The sequence below is a fragment of the Lissotriton vulgaris genome, chromosome 3_1, assembly GCF_964263255.1.
Source record: "Lissotriton vulgaris chromosome 3_1, aLisVul1.2, whole genome shotgun sequence".
Lineage (NCBI taxonomy): Eukaryota > Metazoa > Chordata > Amphibia > Caudata > Salamandridae > Lissotriton > Lissotriton vulgaris.
In genome coordinates this window covers 1,531,357,559-1,531,370,345 of record NC_141689.1, presented here as the reverse complement: position 1 = coordinate 1,531,370,345, position 12,787 = coordinate 1,531,357,559, and the positions used below count along the sequence as shown (strand labels likewise).

At 43.9% G+C, this 12,787-nt stretch overlaps 1 protein-coding gene across 1 annotated transcript in view; it reads right to left on the bottom strand.

Annotated features, from left to right (window-relative positions):
* DKK2 (dickkopf Wnt signaling pathway inhibitor 2) overlaps positions 1 to 12,787 on the bottom strand; it is a 275,731-nt gene that overhangs the window by 41,539 nt on the left and 221,405 nt on the right. Inside the window, exon 2 of the mRNA XM_086962023.1 lies at positions 4,314 to 4,464. Coding sequence (XP_086818149.1) covers positions 4,314 to 4,464 — 151 coding nt within the window. The remainder of the gene's footprint in view (positions 1 to 4,313; positions 4,465 to 12,787) is intronic.

Here is a 12,787-nt window from a genome sequence, read left to right as displayed (position 1 = left end):
CCTTGCTCCCCTGAGCGTAGAGCAAGGGCGATGCAAAACCTTGATCAATCTGGCTCTTTGAATCATCCATTGAGCCAGACCACAGCCAAACTTCTGGCTTGAAATCCCCTAACAACCGTACTAAAGTTATTTCCTAAATGAAGTGAGATTGGAACACGATGAGTCAGGCTTCTTTTGTAATGTTCACAACCACAAGCCTCTGGCTCAGGTTTGTAATGGAAAAGCTGTGGGCTGCCGTCGGAACCACCTGTTTAATACTGACGAGCCCATCCCAAAAGAAACCGGAGTACAGTTCAGAGCGTTTTTTGGTTTGCGCTTGCAGCCAAAATGTCGAGACACACAAATCTGAATGATGTGGAAACATGCTCTCTCTCGCTCTCTCTCTCTCTCTCTCTCTCTCTCTCTCTCTCTCTCTCTCTCTCTCTCTCTATATATATATATATATATATATATATATATATATATATATATATATATATATATATATATATATATATATATATATATATATATATATATATATATATATATAAATGCACGCTCCCAACCTCCCATTTCTCTGAACGCAAAAGAAGAGCACTCACAGGGGCGAGTCCAAAGGACTCACAACAACCAGACGCGTTTCGGCTTACGCCTTTTTTCGTATGTGAGCAAGGACTATAGCAGTCCGAAACGCATCATATAGTGAGAGAATAAAGGAATAATTACGCCTTATCTGCGGTTTGTGTCCCTCTCTTTGCCGTCAGGAAATTGGAGTGGATTAGGTTGCGCAGCGGGATTCCAACTCCACACTCTCCCTATTCCACCGGCCTGGGACGCTTTCAACATGTGGCATCCTGGGAGTGGTAGTTCAGGATTCAACCACGAACTCCCACAGGTGTGCTGCATTGTTTTAGGGAGGGGCAGACCTACGCCATTTACTTCTAGGCAGCAGGAAATCTCAACACAACAGGATTGCATCGGGTGCAGGGCACTGAAGAAGGCACACCCCGCCGAAATGCATTTGCCGCCACCCTTGCTGTTGCTCTGAACAATAAAGCCTGTCTCACCTGTTCCCCTCTGGGTCCTGCCTCGTTCTTTTTTGGAGGACGATTTCGCAATTAACTTCATGTGCTTGCCAGTTGCACATTGCAGAAACCCTCGCCACATTCTGGGTCTGGACATAACCTGGCGTTGCTTCACGGCAGTGTACATTTCCATGGATTGGATTGTCCGGAACCCGCCTCTGTCTCGGGGGTCCCTGAACAGTAGAGGTATGTCACCTCTTTTCGGGCATTTTTGCACTGCGCAAATCTAGCCACTGCTCATATGGACACGCTGAAACGGAGGTGGTGGCGAAGTGAGGGGACTCGAGGGCGGCCTTGCTTGTTTGGGAGATCGCCATCGCCATCATGGATCCTGCCATAGGGGCGGCAGAGGGATTCCAACTCCACACTTTCCCTATTCCACCGGCGTGGGACACTTTCAACATGTGGCATCCTGGGAGTGGTAGTTCAGGATTCCACCACGAACTCCCACAGGTGTGCTGCATTGTTTTAGGGAGGGGCGGACCTACGCCATTTACTTCTAGGCAGCAGGAAATCTCAACACAACAGGATTGCATCGGGTGCAGGGCACTGAAGAAGGCACACCCCGCCGAAATGCATTTGCCGCCACCCTTGCTGTTGCTCTGAACAATAAAGCCTGTCTCACCTGTTCCCCTCTGGGTCCTGCCTCGTTCTTTTTTGGAGGACGATTTCGCAATATATATATATACATGTAGATATATATATAGATATATATATATCTAGATAGATATATCTAGATATATATATATATATATATATATATATATATATATATATATATATATATATATATATCGATAGATAGATAGATAGATAGATAGATAGATAGATAGATAGATAGATAGATAGATAGATAGATAGATTCAGATATATTTTTTATTTCCAATTTAGAACAGTAAGATCCTACTGCATTCAATTACATTGCAAAGTAACACACTTGGGGGGAGATTTACTAAGATTGTATGCCGTGTTTGCATCACACAAGTGATGCAAATCGGCCTAAAATCTTTTTTCCGATTTACTTTCCAGCGCTAAACTTGTTTGGCGCTGGAAATAACGTGAAAGCAATGTAAAGCTGTGCATAGTACTGCTTTGCATTACTTAGCACCATGGGGGCATACCATGGCTGGAGCTTGGGAGTTCCCATGCAACCACCCAAAGTTTATGATGCTAAACCCTATTTACTAAATAAAGAAGACAGGGTTTTAGGGTTAGAAAACTGTGCCCTTTTGAAGTAGGTGCAACGAAGGAGAAATGCTTTTAATTTCTCCTTCCTTCCGACTTAGTATGTGTGCTGCACATTACAGCACACATAGAAAGACGGAAAAGGATTAAAGTCAGGCTATGCATAGTATTTTGTACTGAAAGCGTATCCTTCCAGTACAAAATCGATGCTAGACTCACGGAGACACCCTTGCACTATGGCACAAATGTGTCCTTGTGGCGCACGGCAGTGGATTTCTGCACCAGAGAAAGGGGAGGAGAGTGCCACAATTCTGTAAATATAGCGCTCTCCTCCTCTCTCCTTTTCAAGCAATGCAGTGCAGCATTTGCGGCTGCTGCACTGCCCTGCGTGAGTAAGTGGCAAATCTGGCTCACAGTGTTTGCATCTCCTGAAAGTTTATGCACAAACCCAGGTTTTCCTGTGTTCATATGCTGCATCTGTTCACATGTGCATATCTGCCTCAACTTGCAAATGTGGCCCCTTTTATAGCTATATATTTCACTAATGGGGCTAATTTTATTTTGGTGATTGAATATATTTTCTCTCTCAGTCCAACCCTCACCACTGCTTTCAGAGTTGGTTGTGAAAGAAACCTCTCATTACCGGTCATCTTTAGAGGTATGGATCAGGCCATGCTAAAAGGAGCTTAAACAAGAAGACATAGTTTTATATTTTTTATTTGTTTATCAATTTATACTGTGTTTTATCTAGCACCACATTGCTCCTTGTCCACTTCAGAAAACTAGAAGGGAAGCAAACTGGAGAAAATATATTAAGGGAGTGCCAATGCCCAATTCCAACCAGATAGAAGGGATTGTGATGATCTGAAACCGCGGCATTCGTCAATTGTTCCCTTTGATGCACTTACTTGTAGTTGATATCGACAGGGAAAGGTGGATCACCAAGACTTTGCTCAACTGAAGATAGTTGTGTTTCCCTCGAGCGAGGACTAAGTGGGGGTGCTCCTTGAGACCCTTATGGGTGAGTAGTGCTCTCTATCAATCCTTGATTGATTGGTGCTCTACATACTCAAACCCTAGACTTCCAATGCCAATCATGTCTGTGCTTCATGCCATTAGAACATCTGATTCTCTGCAAAGTGCAACCATGCTCTAACATCCCTAGTGTAGATATATGGTGGAGAAGTCATCCGACAGCAAGGATGCATGCATGAACATCGATTCACCATGGGCAGTGGAAGTAGCTTCACGCACTCTTTGACCATGAAAGACATGACAGGGTTGGCCCTTTGTCTCACCTTTAGCCTCTCACCAACTCACATATAGTCTGGGCCGTCATTTTTTGTTCTACAATTAACAAAACCAATTACAAGGAGGTGCGTTTTGCAGGGGTTTCATGCCTTATGCAGGTTCGTAACTTACACACATGAAAGAGTTTTCATCCGCCACCATTACCAGTGCATTGCTGTCTCTGAAGGTTGGATTTAAGGGCCTCTTGCAAGAAATGTTAGTGTGAATTGAATTGAATGGGGATTTATATAGCGCAACTATGCCCATGGGCGTGACTGAGCGCTCTGTGTCTAAGAACCTGTACCCATAGCACAGCAATCTGTCTGCATTTAAAATGGTTGACTCCTAAGGGTCTTGGAAATCTTAAACCATAAGTGTTTGCAAATGCTGTAGTAAATGTTTCCTAATTGTTGAAACCTTCAGTATTGTTTTCTAAAAATTCCAGAGGATCAGTGACCTAATCTTAATTTGCTTTGCTCCTCCTTTTGCTTATGTGGGAGATTACTGATTTCGACCTTTGAAGAAATCCAAATTATACAGGATCCATCCTGATGTGGAACTGTCCAAAAAAGAGGAAAATGCATTCCCTAATCACACAGCACAATCCAGCAGCTTTGGGGCTCTAGGTCATTCAATGGGTTTCTCTCACTGCAAAGAGAACTTCAGTAATCCAGGGGGAAAGAATGCATGTTCTCAATTTAAATAATGAAGACAGTTACTGCTCATTTGGAATGACATAGAAAAATACAGGAAGTAGATCAACTCCATTACCATTGTTGCAGCGGTTCCCAGGGCAGCACATGCCGTCTCTATGGCAACGCTTCTTTTTCCTCCTGCAGAGCATGCAGGAAGAAGGTCCCTGATGCGGGTTGTAGCAGTATCTTCCTACTTCACACTCCTTGTCGTTGGCGCATGGGTAGACCTGGAGTCAACACAGGAAAGAAAAATAAAACAAAAGGAACATTAGCTACTACGCTCAAGTACAGCGATGCTTGAACAATACATTAAGTAACAACACAGCTTCCATTTTTCTAAAGACAAAAACAAACATTTAAAATAATCGCATAGTAGTCTGCTTATATTGCAAGCAAAAGTGGCGCAGTTATTTATTCCGACTTCGTATATTTTACTTCCTCTTGCATACGATGAATCTGTTATATGTTGTAGAAAAAATATTAGTGTGTAAAAAAGTTCATTGTGCTTCAAAACCATGATTCATAGAGAAATGTGTTAGATTTTCGAACTGCAAAACATGCTTTCGATGGCAGGAAATTACTAAAAATTGAGGATTTTTCTTTCTTGTAAGATTAGAGTTAGGAGGAGAAGAGGTATGGCGACTGCAAAACACACTGAACACCCACAAACTTGAAAGTTTCTGGGTATTCATTGACATTTTGCTGCAATTACACTACCCTAGAACAAATGTTAAAGTACTCCTGTTTCAGAGTGGAGCAAGAGCCTGGGCAGGCTAGGGAAAGGGATGCCCCTATATTTAATTCAGGTCCAGAGAACAACTGAGGTGATGTATCATTGCAATGGTCGCAAAAACAGGTCGCAATGTGCGACAATGCCTATTGCAACCAGTGTGGAATACTGCAAACTGACCTTTGTGCTAATATATCGGTTAGCAAAATTACAGATTGGACAGAGTCGCCATAACACACCCCTACTTAATATGTAGTTTGCGAATTGAGACTCAATCTGATTGGTAACAATCACAAGGATGGCGGCCTGTAAGTGTGAGTAGACCACAATATCTGTGAATATTTTTTAAACAGCAGCCCAGTTTTCTTGAAGGAAACAGGGCTGCTTTATATCTTTTACAAAGTTTCTCTGAAAGTTGGACTCAGCCCACTTCCACAGAAACTTTTTTGACACTTCCTAAGGAGAAAAGTAGCCCCTTCCCTTTCACAGTTTTACTGCTCTAATTTAGGGCGTCTGTACCTTTCCAAAGGTTTGCAACGAGTACCCTTGTCCCCATCCATTGATATATATATATATTTGGTACCAATTCACAATTTGGAAGGGTTGTCTATAGCACACACCTTCCAAATGGGGAACTGTATCTATTCATATTCCATTTTTTGGTGTCAGTAAAGGTTTACTGACTGATAAAATGAGTTTCGTACATTAGAAAAATCTATTTCCTGGTCAAAACCCTCCCGTTTTGCAAATCAGACCATTTGCAAAAATAAAATAGGTTAGGTCATCAAGCTCAATGTTTTTCCAAAGGGAAATGATATGTAGAAAAGCTAGTCAAAGAAACTAACACACCTTTCCCTAGATTTATTGATTCCAAAAATCTGCATGTGTGAAGCTGGGAGGGAGGAATTCTTCTTAAAGTGAAGAAGGAACAGTGCTTAATTTGTAAAAAACATAAGTGCCAGGACTCTCATCAGGAGGCCACCGCTGCTTGCACCAAACATGGCTCCTCACATTGCTGCAGATGGCAGTACCAACACAATCACTAACCATCACACAACTACAAGTGTGATAATCCAGCCTATTCCAGGCCCCCAAAGCAATAAGAATGACTGGGGTGGCAGTCAATACTCCTTTTGAATGTATATTGAATTAATACTGTTGTTGTGCTTATCTCTTAATTAGACAGACAGCACCACCATGTAGTAGACTGTTAGATGTCCCGGTGTTGACAATAAAGTGCTGGTGCCGAGCACCTGAAACCACCGGCCCAAATTAAGCACTCAGAAGAAATACTTGTAGGGCTCTTTTTGAATCTCTAAAAAATCAGGGCCAGATTTTCTAAGGGATAGCATAGCCCTTGCACCACGTAAGGTGACTCAAGACTACATAAGCTCTTAAGTCAGATTTACTAAGCCACGCAAGCCACCTTGCATGGCCCTGTGCGGCTAAGTAAATCTAGAGTAACACAAGGCAGTGGTAATTACTGCCTTGCATTACTCTGAATTGGGAACGGGTCGCATTGGTGGAGTGTGGGTGTTCCTAAGCATCCACTCACTATAAGGAGGTGTTTATTTCTCCCTGTTATTTCCCATTTATACATATTCCACAGCACATATAGGAATAGGGAAATACCTCTGAGGATTGTTTTTCTGAAGGAAGGTGTCCTTTCCTGCACAAAAACAATCCTGTCTGTAACTCGGGCACCCTTGCACCACTGTGAAAGGGTGCCTGCCTTGGTACCAGGCAGCACTCATTGCGACAGGGCATGGAGAGAGCAGGATTGCGTCATTTGTTAGTAGATATGGTGCACTAACGTCAAGTGGCGCAGCAAGCTGTCTGGCTGCGTTGCATGACTTTTTAGTAATCGCGGCCCATGTATCTGCTTCTAAAGTAATGGGAGAAGATTTCTGAATTTTTCAAGATTACCTGTTGGAATCCGTTCCCTTCGTATCATGTATGAAACTATGCCTGAGCCTGAAAGTCTTTATATGCTTTCAGTGGCCAGACTTTTGAGAAGTGTGTTGTTTTAACTTGAGGGGTATTAATGAACCCTTTTTTAAATAAATATATATGTTACTGAATGTGATTTTACCACATTACCACAACTGAAAGATAAAGATAGTCTTGAAATATGTTGTTATTGTCATATGATGATAACTATTCACGTCGTCCAAATGTTAATTTTAGAATGCTACTTCATTTTTTTAAATACACAAATTATATTGTCTCTTTCTACTGTAGGAAAGTGGGCTTTTGTTGCAGTTGTTGCCCCACTTTGTGCCCCCTTTTCAGCTATTAGATGCTGATTTTCAACTCTGACAATGAGCTTTCGCCTGCTAACCAGACCTCATTTCCAGTGCTCTTTCCCTAAAACAAGGTGAAATCTAATTGTTCTGCAATTAGCTAAGTACTTAAGCACACCTGTTTATGTATAGGATTTTTAGAGCGATGGAATCACCCCTGTAGGGGTATCTCCACGCTATATGACAGAGAAGGTACAGGACACGCATAAATCAGTCCCCGAACAGTTCAGTCTTCAGGAGTTTCCTGAAGCGGAGCAGGTTTGGGCATTTGTGCAGGGCCTCCGGCAAGGAGTCCCAATATTTCGGGGCAAGGTACGCAACAGTTCTGCTACCTGTGTGTGCTTTCCTGTAGCGAGGGACCGCGAGCAGCCCTTTCCCTTCAGATCTAAGCAGTCTACTTGGGCAATAAATTGTAAACTTGTCTGCCAAATAGAAGGGACTTTTACCATAGATTGCTTTATGGGCGAGGCAGCAAAGTTTGAATTTGATTCTTTTGTGGCTCGGAAGCCAGTGGAGCTGTTTCAGCAGTAGCCTGGAGGCAGTATGTGGCGGCTTTTTGAGAGCCAAGCATGCAGCACCATTCTGAGTTATCTGTAGTCTTCTCAAAAGAGATTTGTTTGCTGATACTACCCGAGCATTACAGTAGTCAAGACGACAAATGACCAGTGCCAGGATCAGAGTTTTACGGACAGATAGAGGCAGCCACTGGAATAGTCTACGCATAAGCCTCAGGCTGTGGTAGCAGGTCCCTGAGGTTGTCATAATATGGTTAACGAGACATCCAAGTGGACCCCAAGTTTTTATGCAACAGAGGTTGGGATCGGGCGGGGCCCAAGACAGCCGGCCACCAATTAGGGGACCAGGTTGTTTGAGCTGGGCCAAACAGCAGGATTTCGGTCTTGGCCGCATTTAACTGGAGACAGTTCTCAGTCATCCAGGAAGATATGGCTAACATGCCCTTAGTGAAACGATGTTCAACTAGCTCAGTATCCTTATCAAAGGAAAAGAGCAGATGGGTATTGTCAGCATAGGAGTAGGGAGGAAAACCATACTCTCTAATAATCTTGGCAACGGGGGGCCACATAAACATTAAACAAGGCCGGGCTCAAACAAGAGTCCTGGGGCACCCCCTTAGTAAGCTTCAAAGTTTGGGAGCGAAAGGGGCCAAGATTGATTGTCTGGGTACATTGATCTAAGAAGCTAGTGAGCCATTTAACCCCTTACGTGCTCCTATCGGCCGTTGGCCGGCGGTAGCACTCCCTCCCCAGTGCTGCCATCGGCCAGCGGCCGACGAAGCCCCGTCCACCCTTTAGAACACCCGCACTGCGGCAGAAAAACCACCACGGTTAAGGCGTTAAATGCCTGTCCCTGCACTCCAGACTCTCTCAATTGATAACCTAATTTCTGATGAGAAGCAGTGTCGAAGGCTGCTGTCAGATCCAATAAAATCAGCAGCACAGCCTTGTTGTTGTCCAACTATATTTTTATATGATCTGCAACACCAATAAGGGTAGTCTCCGTAGAGTGATTGGGGCTAAACCCAGACTGGGAAGGGTCGAGGATACCTTGAGATTCAAGATAACCCATCAAATGAGTGTTAACATACCATTCTACCATTTTGCTCAAAAGTGGCAGAAGCGAGATGGGGCAATAGTTGGCAATCTCTTCAGTAGGTAGATGAGTTTTCTTCTTGATTGGTAGCACTTGAGCGGCCTTCCAATCAAGAGAGAGAACCCCTTCATGCAAAGACATATTGAGGATGTCACAGATGAGAGGAGCCAGGAAAGGAGCTAATAGGGAAAATACATGAGCCTTCGACCTCACTTCTTAAGGTACGGGGTGTGAGTTACAAAGATGCCCGAGATGGGGGCCCTGAGGAAATTGATCGTAGATTAGGGTTATTTTATCATCAAAATGTTTAGCTATTCTGTCACAGAGACCCTGAGAAGGGAGCATCTGCTGGGTACAGGCTATGGGATTGGTGAAAGTGTTAAGAATTTTAAAAAGTTATTTTGTTGAATTAACTGCCTGATTGAGTTTTAATATGACCCTGGCCGTTCATGCCTTTTTACATTTTCTATGATAGGAGGTGAGAGCTATTTTATTGGTAAGTTTCTCTGCTTCTGAGGGGCTTTTACGCCAAGTTTTCTCCAAGTGTTTGCATATAGATTTTTCCTTGCGTAAATCAGACGTATACCAATCTGCCAATTTTTTATGAGTATTCATTTGTTGCTGTTTCAGGGGGGCAAGAGTATCTATCACTAGAGTAATGGCCTCATTGAATACCGTGAGCTTCTTGTTGGAATTCCTGTAAGCCCCTAATAAATGATACCTAGGGCATGGGTGTTAAAGAGGGCCTCTAAGGGCTGCAGCATATCTTAAGCCACCCTAAGGGACCCTTATACAAATTCCACACAGACTGCCATTGCAGGCTGTGCGACATGGTGCAAACCATAAGTGAAAACATGACATGACACACTCCGTGTGTAATGCAGTCACTGCATCTAACATATAGAAGCCATCTCTACAGCATTATTTGTATTTTATGTGAGAACATATCTGCATGAGTAGATATGCCCCTTTGATGTCTAGTTCTATTACTAGATATTGCAAGTGACCAGGGAACCCATCTTAAGATATATACTGAGCACTGGTCAAAACAGGTTCCCCAGCTACATAATGGCTTCACTGAACCATGGTGTTTGGTATCAAACACCTCATACTAATAAACCCACACTGATTTCAGTGATGGATTTATTAATAAATGCCCCCAGAGGGTACCCTAGAGGTACCCTCTAGGGTACCCCCTGATCGCTACTAGCCTTCTAGTGTGTTGGCTGACTGGTCCAATCAGCCTGCCACCATAGACATTTTTCTGACCCCCTAGGCGGTGATTTTGTAGTTGAAGCCAAGCGTGGGGGGGGGGCTCTGTTCCCTCTCTTTCAAATCTTTCTCGTTGCCTTCAGGGTGCTCCTTGAAGGCGGCAGGTAGGATAAGGCTGAGAAGGGGCAGAATGCAGCCAGCAATCCACAAAGACACATCTCTGGTCCTCTCTCCCTTTGTCCTGATAGGTGCAGATTGCAGCCAGCTGTAGACAGGACAGTTTGTGGCGGCGAGGTCAGATAATTGCTGGAGGGTTACAGCACAAAGATAAGGCAAAGTGGGGAGTGGCCTCTGTGACATCACCTTCATTCTTTGATCACTAGATTGGTCACAGGTACCTGGAGGGATATCAGCAGGTCAAGTGCAGGGCCTGTATAGGCAGCACTTTCCTGTGCTAATGGCCCTGTGAATCAAGGATTTGAGAGGATGTGGCCTAACGGCTAGAGCGGTCGACCTCGAAGCTGGGGAACCAGGTTTGAGTCTCGGCAGGGATGTCCAACATTCTGTGAAATGTACCTAGAAACGAATGTGTCAATTCGTACCACAACTGGTGCTAAGTTAAAGTGCTCTGATACCTTTGGATCGAGTTTGCGCTATATAAAACAAAACAACAAAAAAAGAGGTGAAGGGAAAAATCTTTTGTCCTCTCATCCCCCCAACCCATTTCTTATGTGTCTCCCACTTCAAAATCTCTGGGGGGTAAATTTCCCATGTACCCCACACTTCCTACGCCTTGGTCCAATCCCCTCGCCTCAAAAGGGCACAGTCAGGTTTTATCAAATTCGACACATACGACAAAATACACCGTCTCGGAGGAATTGCTCTTGAGTGCAATTTTTGCACCAACCTTTCCACCAAGAGAACGGGGCAAAATATAGGGGCATAATATCAACAACTAGCGATATTTATTGCTAAATAAGCTTAGCGAAATTTTTTTTATCGACGCGTATCGCCGGATTTTATCGCAGAGATAACGTGCTATTAGCAACATTTATCTCCAAAGCAATGAAATATCCGATGAAAGCGGCGAAATGCGTGAATATCGCTGGAAATCCAGCGATATTCAGGCATTATCGCTATTAGGAACTTAGCCTGAATATCCAATATTATGGATATACAGGCTAAGAACTGGTCTGAGCAGGCGTTTGTTTTCAGCGATATTCGCGCTTAGAGTGAATTTTTTCATCGCTACGCCTGCGTTGAAAATAAGTGATAGCGATGTTAGCGACTGCTTTAAGTCGCTAACAGGTTGGGTACGCCCACTTTGCATGTCATTAGCGATAAATATCGCTGACATGCAAAGCGGGCCCCAAACCGCTCGCTATCACCTAAAAGCTGTCGCTAACTGATGTTAGGGCTTTGCAGACGAAAACGGCTGCAAAAGCGGCGATAATTTCATTGCCTTGGTAATATTCCCCATTTTTTGCACCTGTCAGTCAAAGCCCACATTCTGCTAAATGATACCTCACCAGTGCAACATTGTCTGGTGGCTCTGCAGTTAATCCCATGCTGTTTATTGTTCATGTTATGAAGCTGCATTTCCTCGTGTTACCGCAGAAGTCTGGAAGTTGTTACTGTAAACATGAATACAGGGGAGCTCCTTTCGGAATCTTATGTGGACCAACGCGTTTGTGTTCCACCGCTCCGTCCTGATCTTATCTTCTGAAAAAGCCAGCATCTAATCATTTAAAGGTTATGTCAGAAAGGGAACCGGAAAATAACATCAGCCTCCGAAAGCAAGAGAAATAACACGTCCCTAAAAACAATGGAATATTTGACATTACTGCAGACTAAGCCGCGCCAAAGAGGATTGTTCCAATTACACCCTCCTCGCATGGAAAACTGGTTAATGAATGAACCTGCCTAGCACATGTTCCACTTTACACTTTCTGATCCCAAGCCCAAAAATACACGTGACCGAAAAAAACGTGTCCGAATCCACGAAACTCTTCAGCGACCGAATGAAATAATAATTCTTAACATTATTAGTATTGGGCGATCTGCCATGAAAATGTGTCCAGGGCCGCCACATTACGAAATAAAACACAGCTTCCGCCCTCCCCCGCACTTTGATATAAAACACAGCTCCGCTACACCCTGCCCCCGCACTTTTGGTAAATAACTGATAGAAAAGGATAGAAGGCCCAGTAAACCGCAAACACAATCTCATCTTGTTCCCTCTTGGCTACAGACTGCTTGGACAGATCTATTTTTTCCAAAGTTTAACACATGCTATGAGTGAGTTTTGGTCAGACACTTGTTCAAAGCTAGAGGACTTTGTTGCCTATGGTATTTCATTTGTCTCTGTTTGGTTCGATGTCTTTCCCCCTAAATCAGTGGGGTAGCAAAGCGGGGCACGGGGGGGCGACATAGGTTTTGGGGGCGGCCACTGGCGCTCCCCCTTACGTGCAATTGTTGCGTGCGGCGGCTGCAGGAATCGCCAGCAACCCCTCGCTCTTAAATTCGACTGCCGCGGGTGGAAAACGCATGGGCCGCCCTTCGCGGTCTAATGCCTAGCTACGCCACTGCCCTATTGTTTGCATTTGTTAAGGTCTAGAAACATTTCGGTCTCACGGTGTTCTGATTGGTTGAGCAGTATTCCTCCACTTGTGTCTTCAAAAGACTCGGGGGCAT